The 12,765-nt window shown below is 37.0% G+C and overlaps 1 protein-coding gene across 1 annotated transcript in view; it reads left to right on the top strand.

Annotated features, from left to right (window-relative positions):
• Nucleotides 1-11,668, top strand: part of MDFIC (MyoD family inhibitor domain containing) — an 86,583-nt gene extending 74,915 nt beyond the window's left edge. The window contains exon 5 of the mRNA XM_027075312.2: nt 9,172-11,668. Within this exon, the coding sequence (XP_026931113.2) occupies nt 9,172-9,419 (248 nt within the window). The 3' untranslated portion in view covers nt 9,420-11,668. The remainder of the gene's footprint in view (nt 1-9,171) is intronic.
• Nucleotides 11,669-12,765: the final 1,097 nt, after the last annotated feature.

Below are 12,765 nucleotides of genomic sequence, written 5' to 3'. Positions count from 1 at the left end.
AACAAACTATCAGAAAGAGAAATTAAGAAAATGTTATTTAAAAATGCATCAGAGAATAAAATACACAGGAATAAACTTAACCAAAGAGGTAAAAGACTTATACACTGAAAACCTACCAGACATGGTGAAAGAAACCTAAGACAACTTAAATCTGTATGAAAATATTCTGTGCTCATGGATTGGAAGAATATTGTTAAAATGTCCTTACTACCCAAAACAATCTACAGTTTCGATGAAATCCCTATCAAAATGGCAAGGACATTAATAGTAGAAATAATCCTAATGTTTGTTTGGAACTACAAAAGACTCTGAATAGCCAAAGCAATCTTGAGAAAGAACAACAAAGCTGAAGGCATCACACTCTCTGATTTCAGTCTATACTACAAATCTATGGTAATCAGAACATGATGGTATTGGCATAAAAACAGACACATGGATCAGTGGAACAGAGAGCCCAGAAATAAACCCATGTATATATGGTCAGTTAATTTTTGACAGCAAGCCAAGAATATGCAATGAGTAGAAGTCTCTTCAGTAAATGGTACTGGAAAAACTAGACAGCCGTATGCAAAACAAAGAAACTGGATCACTATTGTGTACCATACACAAGGGTTAACTCCAAATAGATGAAAGACTATAAGATCTGAAACCATAAAATTCCTAGAAGAACACATACTCAGGAAGCTACTCCTTGACTTCTATTTTTGTGCTAAGATTTTAGACTTGACACCAAAAACAAGCCTAAAATAAACAAGTGGGACTACATCAAACTAAAAGGCTTCCGCCCCGCAAAGGAATCCAACAAAACAAAATCATAACCTATCGAATGGGAGAAAATATTTCCAAAACCTATATAATGAGGAGTTAATATCCAAAATATAGACAGAATTCTTACAACACAAAAGCAAAAAAAAAAAAAAAACCCAACAATCTGATTAACAATGGGCAGAAGATCTCAATAGATATTTTTCCAAAGATGATATACGAGTGGCCAACAGGTACATGAAAAGGTGCTCAACATCACTCATCGTCAGGGAAATATAAATTAAAACCATAATGAAATACCACCTCGACCTTGTCAGATTGGCTATCAGCAACAAGAAATACCAAGTATTGTTGAGGTTATGGGAAAAAGTGCACTATTGGTGGGAATGTAAATTTGTTTAGCCACAATTGAAAAGAGTATGGAGGTTGCTCAGCGATTAGAAACAGAACCACCATATGAGCTACTAATTCTAGTTCTGGGTATTTATCCAAAAGAAATGAAAAGACTAATTCAGAAAGATATATCCACCCCCATGTTCACTGCAGCATTATTTATGATAGTCAAGATATAGAAACAATGTTTCTCAATGGATGAGTGGGTAAAGAAGATGTGATGGATATATATAGGATATATTTGTGTGTGTGTGTGTGTGCACGCGCACACACACACACACCCACACACACACAACTAAACGTTATTCGGCCATAAAAAAAGGAAAGAAATCTTACCTTTCCAACAATATGGATGGACCTTGAGGGCATTATGCTAAGTGTGTAAGTCAGAAAAAGACAAATACCATATGATCTCAGTCATATGTGGCATCTAAAACCAAAACCATGAGTTTGTAGAGAACAGATTGGTGGTGGCCTGAGGCAGGGGGTGGACATGGTAAAATGAATGAAGGAGTCCAAAAGTCACAAACTTCACTTATAAAATAAATCAGCCATGGGGATGTAATGTACACCATGCTGACTATAGTTAATATATTGCATATCTAACAGTTGCTTAGAGAGTAGATATGAAAAAGCTCTCCTAAGGAAAAAAAATGAGTGGCAGATATTAACTAGACATCGTGGTGATCATTTCACAGTGCAGATATATTGAGTCATTATGTTGTACACCTGAAACTAATAGGTTATATGTTTTTTTTTTTCATTTCAAATGTTTATTTAAATTCTAGTTAACATACAGTGCAATATTGGTTTCAGGAGAATTTAGTCTGTCAATTATACCTCAATAAATATAAATACATAAAAAGCATGTGATACAGTAAGGTGTTATTTTACTGTTCTTATCATCACCACCAGCACCTTTTGCAGGATCACCCTATTAGGTACTATTTGACTTAAACAGATTTCTTTTCATAACAGTACCTTGTGCACTATTTAGGCATGCACAGATCAGAGGGGAAACTGAAATGGTAATTGTGAAATAGTCACAGTTGTGAAAAATGGGAAAAACATTAAGGTTTGTGGAGACATTCCTTAGATCATTTTCACACAGTCATAAGAACGTAAATACTCTAGTTTTAATGAAAAAGTGTATTTTTTTCCTAGGCTTAGATGCCATTGTGACCAATTTTAGGAGACACGGTCAGACATATTCTTTCTAGGAAAATGCTTTTAAGGTCTAAAGCGGATTTGGTTCTCTAAGAGTTATATTCAACTTCTCTATCGAACTTTTTGGATTCGAGATACTCCAACTGGCTGGCTGAATAAAGTCAGCATTGAATAGGTTCAGATAAAGTGTAGTCTTACTGTGTTTATGCCTTCTAACTTTCTGAGAAAATAAATGGATCATTTAAATATGGAAAAAGATGATTATTTAAGTCTTCTCCTGTAGTCAAACACAAGATTTACTAATTTTTTTTCTGGGCAGATTTCTGCTTCACTCCTGCAGATTCTGTCTCTTAAAGTTGCCATTTTGGGTCTCTGTTTTCAAGTGTTTTCAACTATGAACTGAGCCTTTTATAAAACCTCCTTAGTTTAAGATGGAATGGCCCAATTTTGGTGTAGTAATCAGAGTGAATGAAGTCTATTGGTAGGTAGAGAGGTGTGGCCTCCCTAAAATAAATATTTTTCTATTATCTTCATAGCTATCACAGTAACAACATTTAATAAGAATTACATGATAAATCCCTTATTGAGTACTTTTTAAGTTTATTTTGGGGGGGGGTAGGAAGGGAGGGAGGAAGGAAGGGAGGAGCAGCAAAGGGGAAAAAGAAAATCCCAAGCAGGCTTTGCACTGCTAGGGCTGAGCCTGATGTGGGGCTCAACCTCACAAACTGTGAGAACATGACCTGAGTGGTAACCAAGATTCAGATGCTTAATCAATAATCTTCACTGTAACCCTCTGAGGACAGTATTGTTATTACCAGCTATCAAATTTGTGATCTTAGTATTGTAGGGATTCGGTAAGTTAATGTACATGTTAGGTGCACCACCTATATTTTTTAGCTTTTCTTTACCCTCTTCTCTTCCCATATTTTAACTACATGTAATGGCATGTAGACAAGAACAGAAAATGTTTTAAACATGTAAAATGCTTTACATAAACATGTCTACTAACTGAGCTTTTAGTCCTCTTCAGATTTCTGTGTACAGCTCCTGAGGTGGAGGGGAAGGTGCTCAGGTGTATATGTTATGTTCCTAGACTTTGTAAGATGCGACTCTTTAGAAAGGACTACTTGACTCAGTCCTACAGTTAAGTAATGACTGACGATTACTGGATCAAATCTCTTAGAGAGTTTGGAATGTTCAATGAATCAACCATGGAGCATGCAGCAGAATAAACGGATAAGAGAAGCAAAAAAATCTCTACCTTCCACCTACTGTAATGTAAAATGCAAATGCACCTCTCATAGGTACAGGATGGAATCCAGAATTTGGACATGTGCTAGGAAAATTATCAAGGAGTCCCTTTCTGGGGTGTGGGAGAACGGTGCTCTCTTTTTTTTTTTTTTTCCAAAGTTCTTTTGAGTTTGCCGAAAGGAAAGATAATAGTAAAGAGAATTGTTCGGTTTTCCTAAGTGTGGTCTTCTTTGTACTGCAGTGGAAAATATCGCTCTTCTCTTTCCTTTACCTCCTGACCTAACTCCCTTTCTTCCCCACTAGGAAAATGTTGACTGTGTTCTGGCTAAGATGCATGGCCTCACGGGGACAGCAGTGCGCCAGAGAGTTCTGTGTAGGAGGTACGCTTCAGGCCAATTTATGCAGGCAGCGGGTCATTCTAGGGCTGTAGGCCAGAACGCTGTGCGTCCTCTGGCTGGGAGACTCAGAGCTACTTGGAGCTGAGCTACCGTGCTGTATTAGTAAATATCTCCTGCCCCTGTGAACACTTGAGGAGCACAACTCCCTGGAGATGTCTGTGTCTCATCCCTCACAGCTAGCTTTTCACATAGGCCAGATACTAACTTAGCCATCCTGGCTGCAATTCAGGATTACTAACCCCCACTTCTAGCCTGGTTTCTGGTTTTGCTTTGAGAAACAACAGTTGCAGTCAAGCAGTGTCTGGGAAGAAGAATGCCACCAACCAATCAGGCATCCTCTGTACGGGGAGCCCCTTTGGATGCCCCCTTAGTTGTGAGCCTTAGCAGGTCAAGACATGGGAACACCTGGGGGTTCTCTGTAGCTTTGGGTGTGAAGTCAGGTTTGGTCTCCGTGCAGTTATCAAATGACTAACTATGCATAATTGACTGCTCATGTTCTAATCTGCAGTTGCTTTTTGGCATACTGTTAGCCTGTTAACAATGTTAACAAACTTCTGTTTCTCAGTATATAGTTTACTTGTTGGGGACTTGGTTAAGTAAGAAAGTCGTTTCAAGCATTGAAGACATAGGAAACGTTATTAGAGATTAGTCGAGATAAACCACATACAAATCTGGTTTGTGGGTTGTTCTCAGAATTCACTGCTCTGCGCTTCCCAGTACTCTGCTGTTTGGGGTCTTTGTTCCAAGAAATTCAGAGCATCTGTCATACCACATCTTAAAAAAAGAAAACTCAAGAAATGTCATAGACTCATTTATAACAGAGCTGAATGTACTGTGCAGAGAGTTTTCTGATGGCTCTCCCCCCTATTTTCTGAGCATTTGGGGCCACCTATGATTAGGGAAATCAATCTGGGATCATTTCATTATTAAATTAACACGTTCTTAGCAAAATGAGTCTTCGGTGTCGTTTTAAACAGACCAAAGCCCCTTGGGCCAGTCACGGCCATTTCCATAGTCACCTAGGATGCTGTTGAAGTAGGTTTCTGTTGTTGCCTTCAAGGCCTGGGGCAGCCAGATGTTTTCCAGCTAGACCAGCTGCAGGGGTTTAACACTGATGACCTTTTCTAGGATTCAGATATTTTGTTTGGGTTTGTGTCTGCAGTCATTCATAACAGTTTTGGTTTTCTTAAATCAAATGTTGCACTAAACTTTTCCTTTTATGCTTTCTTGCAAGATACTTGGCTGCTGGTATGTGCCTTTGTGTTCCTCAATTTACAGTAGCTGTCAGTCTTGTGCTGAGTTCCCCTCTCGCTAGCACATTGAATTGTGCAATTCTCGCTTGGCCCGGTTTGGGACAGGCATCCTTCCCAGAACCTAGTTGGCTTCTCAGAGGTTAAATGCTTTTGGCAAAAACTGCAAGTATGACTGAATAAAACCATAAAAATGAAAAGCCTCAAGAACAGGGGGGAGAAATTATTTCTGACTGTGAGCTATCGATGCAGACAACTCTTCTTTTTCAAAGTGTCTCTATTGAAGTCTTCTTAGTTTGCTAATTCTTAGAATCTTCTCTTTGCTTCAGATGAAACCAGCATTGTAATGCCTCTTATGATTCTTGATTCCCCTGGGGGTGGTGGGGGTGACAATGGAAGAAACTATCAGCTATTTTGTCTCAGTTTAACCTTTTCATTGCCCCAGTCACAAACTGCTCTTTCTAGAACCCAACGAAAAGAAATGTTTTGGGCAAGGAATACAAATCAGACTATGAAATTGATTTGATCGGATCTGGGGATCCTTTTGTTTCTTTTGTTGTTTTCATACCTCAGAAGTTCTTGTCAAGTACAGGTAAGGACTGTGTTTGTGGTACACGCCCCGGTAAGTGCACCATATTTAACATCACTTTAATCTCTAAGGTGCAGTTTGGTTTGTGGCTTTTTTCAAGGTGCCCTTTAATAGACTGGTTTTTCAGAGGAGCTCAAAATGGTTTTCTAGTGAATTACGTAGGACCTATGTTCTAAGAGGATGTCTTTTTTTATCTTTATTTTTCTTTTTTTAGTTTTAGTATGTACCTAAAGAATTGATTCTGTTAAAACCTGTGTCGTTACCATGTTGTACCAGAATCCCTACATAATCTGTTCACTGCTTTTGTTCCTGTAGCTGTGGACTTTAGTGTTTCCGTTTTACATGTACAGATTTGTGTCTTTTGAGACCTGCTCTCTTGGCTGCCCACCTTCTGATGTCTGTCTCCACAGTGTCACTGGCAGTGTATCAGTTCTCCAGCTCATGAACTTTGCTCCTAGTTGGTGAAGGTTAACCTCCACTATCAACTCTTCATTCGAGGTGAAATTCAGAATCGTCTTTAGAAAGGAAAGGGACACGAATCAAGGCTAAAAACAGATCAAGACAAATCAGGAAGGTGGGGGTCTATAACTGATCTTCCCCCAAGGAAGATGAACCAAGCGGTCCACCCCTGCGGTCAACACAGCATGCTGGATTAGAGCAGGGCCTTTCCCTGCGAGCCATGTGGTTCTCACCCCGACTCTGTTCCTTACAGCCTGTAGGACTCTGGGCAAATGTTCTCAATTTTCTCTACGTCTATATTGGTAAAACATGGATAATACCAGGGCTGCCTCTTGAGAGTATTGTTAAAATTAAGTGAAGTAATATTGGGAAAAAGCCTTAAATAGAGATCAGTACAAAGTATCTAAAATCGTTTTTTAAAAAATGATCAAAACATTTTCTCTAAGATACCATATTTCTTAATATGAAAATAAATCATTTTCCTTTATTTATGCTAGGCTTCCCATTCTATGAAAGACAACCACTCATACCTATTAGTTACAGAAATCACATTTTGTTGTAGAAGATAGGCTAGAAAGGAGTATTTGATCTATTTACAGCTAAGAACTTTCGTTTTTTTTCATTTTGTTTACTAAAAGTACAAAGGGGGGTTAACAGACTTAAATTGATCTGTGAATCTTGTTGGCTAAAATAGAAATTGGACAGATCCTATTCTGGGCTTAGGGCTTCTTATTTCTGTATGACAACTGTCATCATCTAAAATCAGGAAGGGATTTTCATTCGCCAACGAAGAGAGACATCCTGTGAGTAGCAATGAGCTGTTTAGTCTGGAATTATACTGAAGGCTGTTGATTTCTTACTCATCACATTCAGTCTCTCCCTCCTGATTGTCGGCTTCTTCTCCCTCGCCCTCTCTTTTTCTCCCTCCCTATCGGCAGGGCTGGCCTCCCCTTCTTTGGAATCACCCATTAAAACTTTTTATTTCATTCTGTTACCAGATCTTGTTAATGCCTCCTTAGCCATATAATCAATCCCATATCTCTAGCTAACAACAAGATTTGATTTGGATTTCTCTTTATTTAACTCTCAAGGTCTGAAAATTCACTCATCTGTCTCTTATTTTACTTTAACCTAAGAAAAACCACATAACCTAAGAAAAGCCATAAGAAAAGCCACCTAAGAAAAGCCACAGTCATTTTTGAGAAAGGATTGGTATCTTGAACCTATGGAGAACTTCTACAAATCAGTAAAAGCACAACTTAATAGAAAAATGAGGGGAAAACATGAACATCCTGAACACGTGTTTCAAAGAAGAGACCGCATGAATGGCCAAACATGGAAAGATGTCCCAACTTACTAGTAAGTAAGTAAATACAAAGTAAAACCACCATGAGATGCCGTTTCGCACTCACCTAATGGGCATATATGAAAGTATGACAGTTCCCAAGATTGGTGAGGATGCAGACAGTGAGCATTCTCAAACTTGGTTTGTGCGAGTAAACTCTGGAGCAATCGCTTTGGACAACCCGTTTGCATATCCCATGAGCCAGCAGTTCTGCTAGTTATATATCATGTATGTTCTCAGACACTTGCACAAAACCATTCCCAACAGTGATGTTTGGAGTAGCAGAAACACTGGAAATGACAAAGATATTCATAAATAGTACAGATAAATAAATTATGGCATATTAAATCAATTGGGATACTCAACACCTGGAAAATAAGTGAACTATAGTGATATGAATCAGTGAGGGGAAATCTGAAACAAAGTGTTGAGCAAAAAATGCTACTCCCAGGAATTCATAAGGTATCATTTCCCTTCTGATCGGCTATGTAGGGATGTTTACACATTCACTGTTGCAAAAAGTACAATGGTAAGTAAAGGAAAGATTGAGTCAAAACTCAAGACATTGATCATATCTCAGGAGAGGAAAATACAGTTATTAGAAAGGGACTAAAGGAGGCTTCAAAGATATAACCCTCTACTTCTGAGTCTAGGTGGGATGACCATTCTTTCCCCCCTTTAAAATCGATAGATCCATTACAGATAGTTTGATGTATGGTGTAGTTTATGATTAATACATAAATAATCTAATGGTCAGTAATATTCTTAGGGTTTTCATAATACCCAGTTAAAGGTTCTTCAATGTCGAGTTTTGTAGGTTCCGCTTTCAGCTTTGAAATACAAGCTTTCCCCAGCAGAATAGAAAGTTAAGGGCAGAAATGTTACGAGTGGTTAAATGGGAGTATTTGTTTGAAGGCATACTGAATAGAACTGGCTTAGTGCCAGTTAAACACTGGTTTCTTAATATCACGATAATCTAGCTCATTAGCTCTTTAGAACATTTCAAGTACCTTATACATCATGATGTACTCAATAATATACTGAATGTATCCTATTGAATTTTTTTTTCCTTCCAATTTTGGAGCAGGTGGGTGGAGCAGTCAAATTTCTATTTCTAAAGGACTTTACTGTCACAGAATTGTTTGAGCTTCTGTTATAGAGAGCAGTAGCATATAGGGACGATGGGTAAGAGACACAGAGAAGCGGAACCTAGGACCAGGACCACGGCACAATGTATGAAAGTGACATGAAACCTAACCTATGAGAACGCAGCAGTATACACAACAATGATCTGGGTTTTGTTGTTTTTTTTTTTTTTTTTTTTTTTTTTTTTTTCCCCTGAATGCAATACCTACGTCTCAAGATTCCTCCTCGAAAATTTAACTTAAGTTTCTTTGTGAGCTTCCAGCCCCCGGAAAGACTTCTAGGAGTGCCTGTCACTGCGTTCCGGATTCCTTATTTTGATCAATTCTTATTAATTCCGTCCGTTGCTGACTTATGTAATTGTGTTCATTCTCTCTCTCATATGTGGTCCCTTCCCAACTGACAATGAAGATTGCTGTGTCCACTGTATCCTGGCCTGCTTGTTCTGTGAATTCCTGACCCTCTGCAATATTGTCCTGGGCCAAGCTTCGTGTGGCATCTGCACCTCAGAAGCCTGCTGCTGTTGCTGTGGAGATGAAATGGGAGATGACTGTAACTGCCCTTGTGACATGGATTGTGGCATCATGGATGCCTGTTGTGAATCATCAGACTGTTTGGAAATCTGTATGGAATGCTGTGGAATTTGTTTTCCTTCATAGATATTTATCTTCTGTTGTGTTAAAACTGGAGAGTTTTAAGATTTTTCTTTTAAGGGGGCAGAAAAGCCCATGGTAAGATTCTCATGAAGCAAGCCAGTATTTGCACTGTTAACTCATTAAGTAATCTCTGAAAGCCTTCTCTAACCAAATCTAGGTGGTTTAATATGTGAAATTTTAACTACTTGTAAACTTCATAGGTTACAATGACTGAGGGACATTTTGACCAAAAAAAAAAAAAAAAAAGCTAAACGTCTCCTCCTTTTATACACATTTCTATTTCTTTTAACAATTCCTAGGAGCCTCTTGCTCCAAATGTATTATTTCTCTGTGGGCATTTAAACCAGACAGTTTATTTTTGATGTTTATCTCTCCATGGTTCAAAGTAAGCGTTTCTTTCCTTTCAAGTGAACTTTGGGAAACAAACCCACACCGTAGTTGGGCGCCCCGTGCTAATCTCCGTGCTCTGTTCTCACTTTCTCCACTTGTTCAACAGACATTGAGCTCCTCCTGTGTATAATCGCCTGCTCAGATGCAGAGACGGATGCCATTCAACTCTCATCTAGAGGAGTGTACAGTTTAACAGAGCAAAGAGACCTGTACAGTATGAACATTCCTCAAGGCATGCTGAAGTGAGGATTATGCAAGAGAAAGACTGAAAAGGCCCTAGGAATACACAGAGAACAGCTCTTGTCTACTGGAATATGCACAAGGCCTCAAGGAAAAGATGGTATTTGAAGAGGCCTTTTAGGATGAGTGATCCATCTATGGCTTGAATGAATTAGATTTAGGACCAAGTTTTAGGTGGGGAGCCTGAACTGTGTCTGTCCTGAAGCAGTTGAAAGAAAAATGCCTTAAGTATGTATTTTCTTTAGTTGCAGGAATACAGCTTTTTTTTTTAAGACTATCAAATGTAACTAAAATTACACAATAACTTTTTACACATAATTTAAGTGTGATCAAGTTTTTGGTAAGAACATAATGATTTATTAAAATAGCTCTATTTTATGAAGAACGTGGAATGCTTTTGACAAATTGCATTTAAATTAGGTGATTTTTTTAATACTAAAATCCCAGTATTCTGATTTTGATTTATTCAAAATGTTTGTTTTCTTTTTTTAATTTTTTAAGAGCTTTAAGTCTCTTTATAGGGAAGGAAGGTTGTTTGTTTTGCTTCATAACCAATGTTATATTTTATAAACACAGCTCATCTTAAATGTAAACCATTCCTTCCAAAGCAGTGGGAAACTTGACGTCCACTACTGTGACCAAATTTCACTATTGCAATTTTGTGTTAAGTTAAACCAACAGGACAGGTTATGAAGATGCTGCAAGAGTAAAGAAATAAGTCAATTATGAGACTAAGTACATAGTAAGACATAGAAATTTCATGTAGCCCAGATGAAAGGGGGAGTACATTTCCATACTATGTGCTTTCCTACTAAATCTGATCTCCCCAAAATTGTAGTTTGGTTTGAGTTAATGTAATTCCTCGTAGAAATTCTGAAAGCGCACTTTTGGTTTAATAATTATTTTCAGTTCTGCTAGTTGAAATTCAAACTCATGATAAAAACAAATGCATTTTTTTAGGAAGCCTTTAACAAACCTACCCTTTTCAGAAAGGTTTTAAACCTCAAGCATAGGAATGTCACCTACAGTTTTTCCTTTGAGATAAAACCTAGTTCTACTTCTATCATTACTGAAAGGACTTAAAAAGTCGGCAAACTCTTGAATCCCCTTTTCAGTGCTATGTGCGTGTATACACACACACACAACCTTTAAATTGTCGGGTTTAAATAGAATTCTAGGAAACAGCTGTCTTTCTCTTGTCTCAAGAGTGTCTTTCATTTGTTACATTAAATATAAGAACATCCTTGTACTATTTCATAGTAACCAGAATCTGAATATTTACATATACCCAATGTTAACTTATGCATATATATTAGGATATAAGAATATCATCTGTGTATTGATATGTAAAGCCTTCTAATGACCTAGAATTGTTAAAATGTCACTTTTTATCATGCAAAATTTTTCAACCAAGTGGTTTATCTAATATTTAAGAATATTCTGCCCCTATTTGCAATGAAAATATTAGCACTTTTAAAGTAATATTTTTCCTTAACAGAGAACATTAATTGATAGCAGAATTTTATTTTCCTATTTATGTTCACAGGACTTTTCCTCTATTGTCTACTCCAGTCATGCCATAAAGTGTCTTGTATGATTTTTAAAAATGAAAAAAAACAAAAGTAGGAAAATGTGAAAATAGTTTTCAATATATGTTAGAATTTCTGTATGTAAAATGTTTTGTTGAATTACATGGCCATCATGACTAAGTGCTACAGTGTACAGTTATAGATTTGGTCTCTTTTCAAATGTGGAAACTTAACCTGAAATATTTTTAAACTGGACCTGTATTATCCTGAATACATTATTTTGAAATAAAAAAAAAATTCTCCATTGGGCTTTAGCATATTTCCTATCTAATTGTTATACTGATATTTGAATTAATTCAACTATAGTTTAAAACTTGAGACTTTTCTTTGTTACTTCCCTTTCTGAAGATTTCATATTTCCTTATGTAAATCACATGACTCACGCTCACAAATGAACTATGAAAGATTGAGATCAGTTTATACCACAAATCATAGTTAATACGGTATTTTAAAACATAGTCTTAGGTAAATGGTTTTTATAAGTTGGGAAATAATTCCGAAGTAAATAAGTGGAAAAAAGGTCATTTTATTTTTAATGTATATACTGATATTACACACACACACACAAAATCTATGAAATTGGATATTAGATTTAATGAATTTTACCCAAAAGTTAAATCAGCAGAAGTATTTTCATCTAGGGTTTTTAGTGGTATAATTTTTAAGTAGTAGGAAAGGCTTTATAGTATTTAACCCCCCCCCCCAATCATTTATTTAGCAGAAGGCTATTTAGGAATATTTAATTTTTATATTCTTCATCTATTAACTACATCCGTTTTTCTCACCTAAAGTAGTATTTTTCTGAACAGTTCAAGGAGTAACCAAGGCAACCTTATGTAATAACTTTCCATTCTTTATCCATACAAACTCTATCAGTGCCCTAGATTCTAATGTTATAAATGTCAAAGTCACTGCCTAACATAAATAAGACTGGAGTCCTGAGTCTGTGGCTTGCCGTCTTGCCTTTCAGTTTAAATGCTTAGATTTACCCAACCACCTAAAGAATAAGTTTATTTATTAATGAGATTATTTTTCAAATTATTCAAGACCTTTATGCCCTTTCCAATTACTTGTGATTTGTTGGCCTGTAGGTTTATTACATCTAATCTGACAGGCAGGATGAAATTTTA

Source organism: Acinonyx jubatus, chromosome A2 (genome assembly GCF_027475565.1).
Source record: "Acinonyx jubatus isolate Ajub_Pintada_27869175 chromosome A2, VMU_Ajub_asm_v1.0, whole genome shotgun sequence".
NCBI classification, from domain to species: Eukaryota; Metazoa; Chordata; class Mammalia; order Carnivora; family Felidae; genus Acinonyx; species Acinonyx jubatus.
The sequence above is the reverse complement of the archived record's forward strand: the minus strand, read 5'-3'. Positions and strand labels throughout refer to the sequence as shown.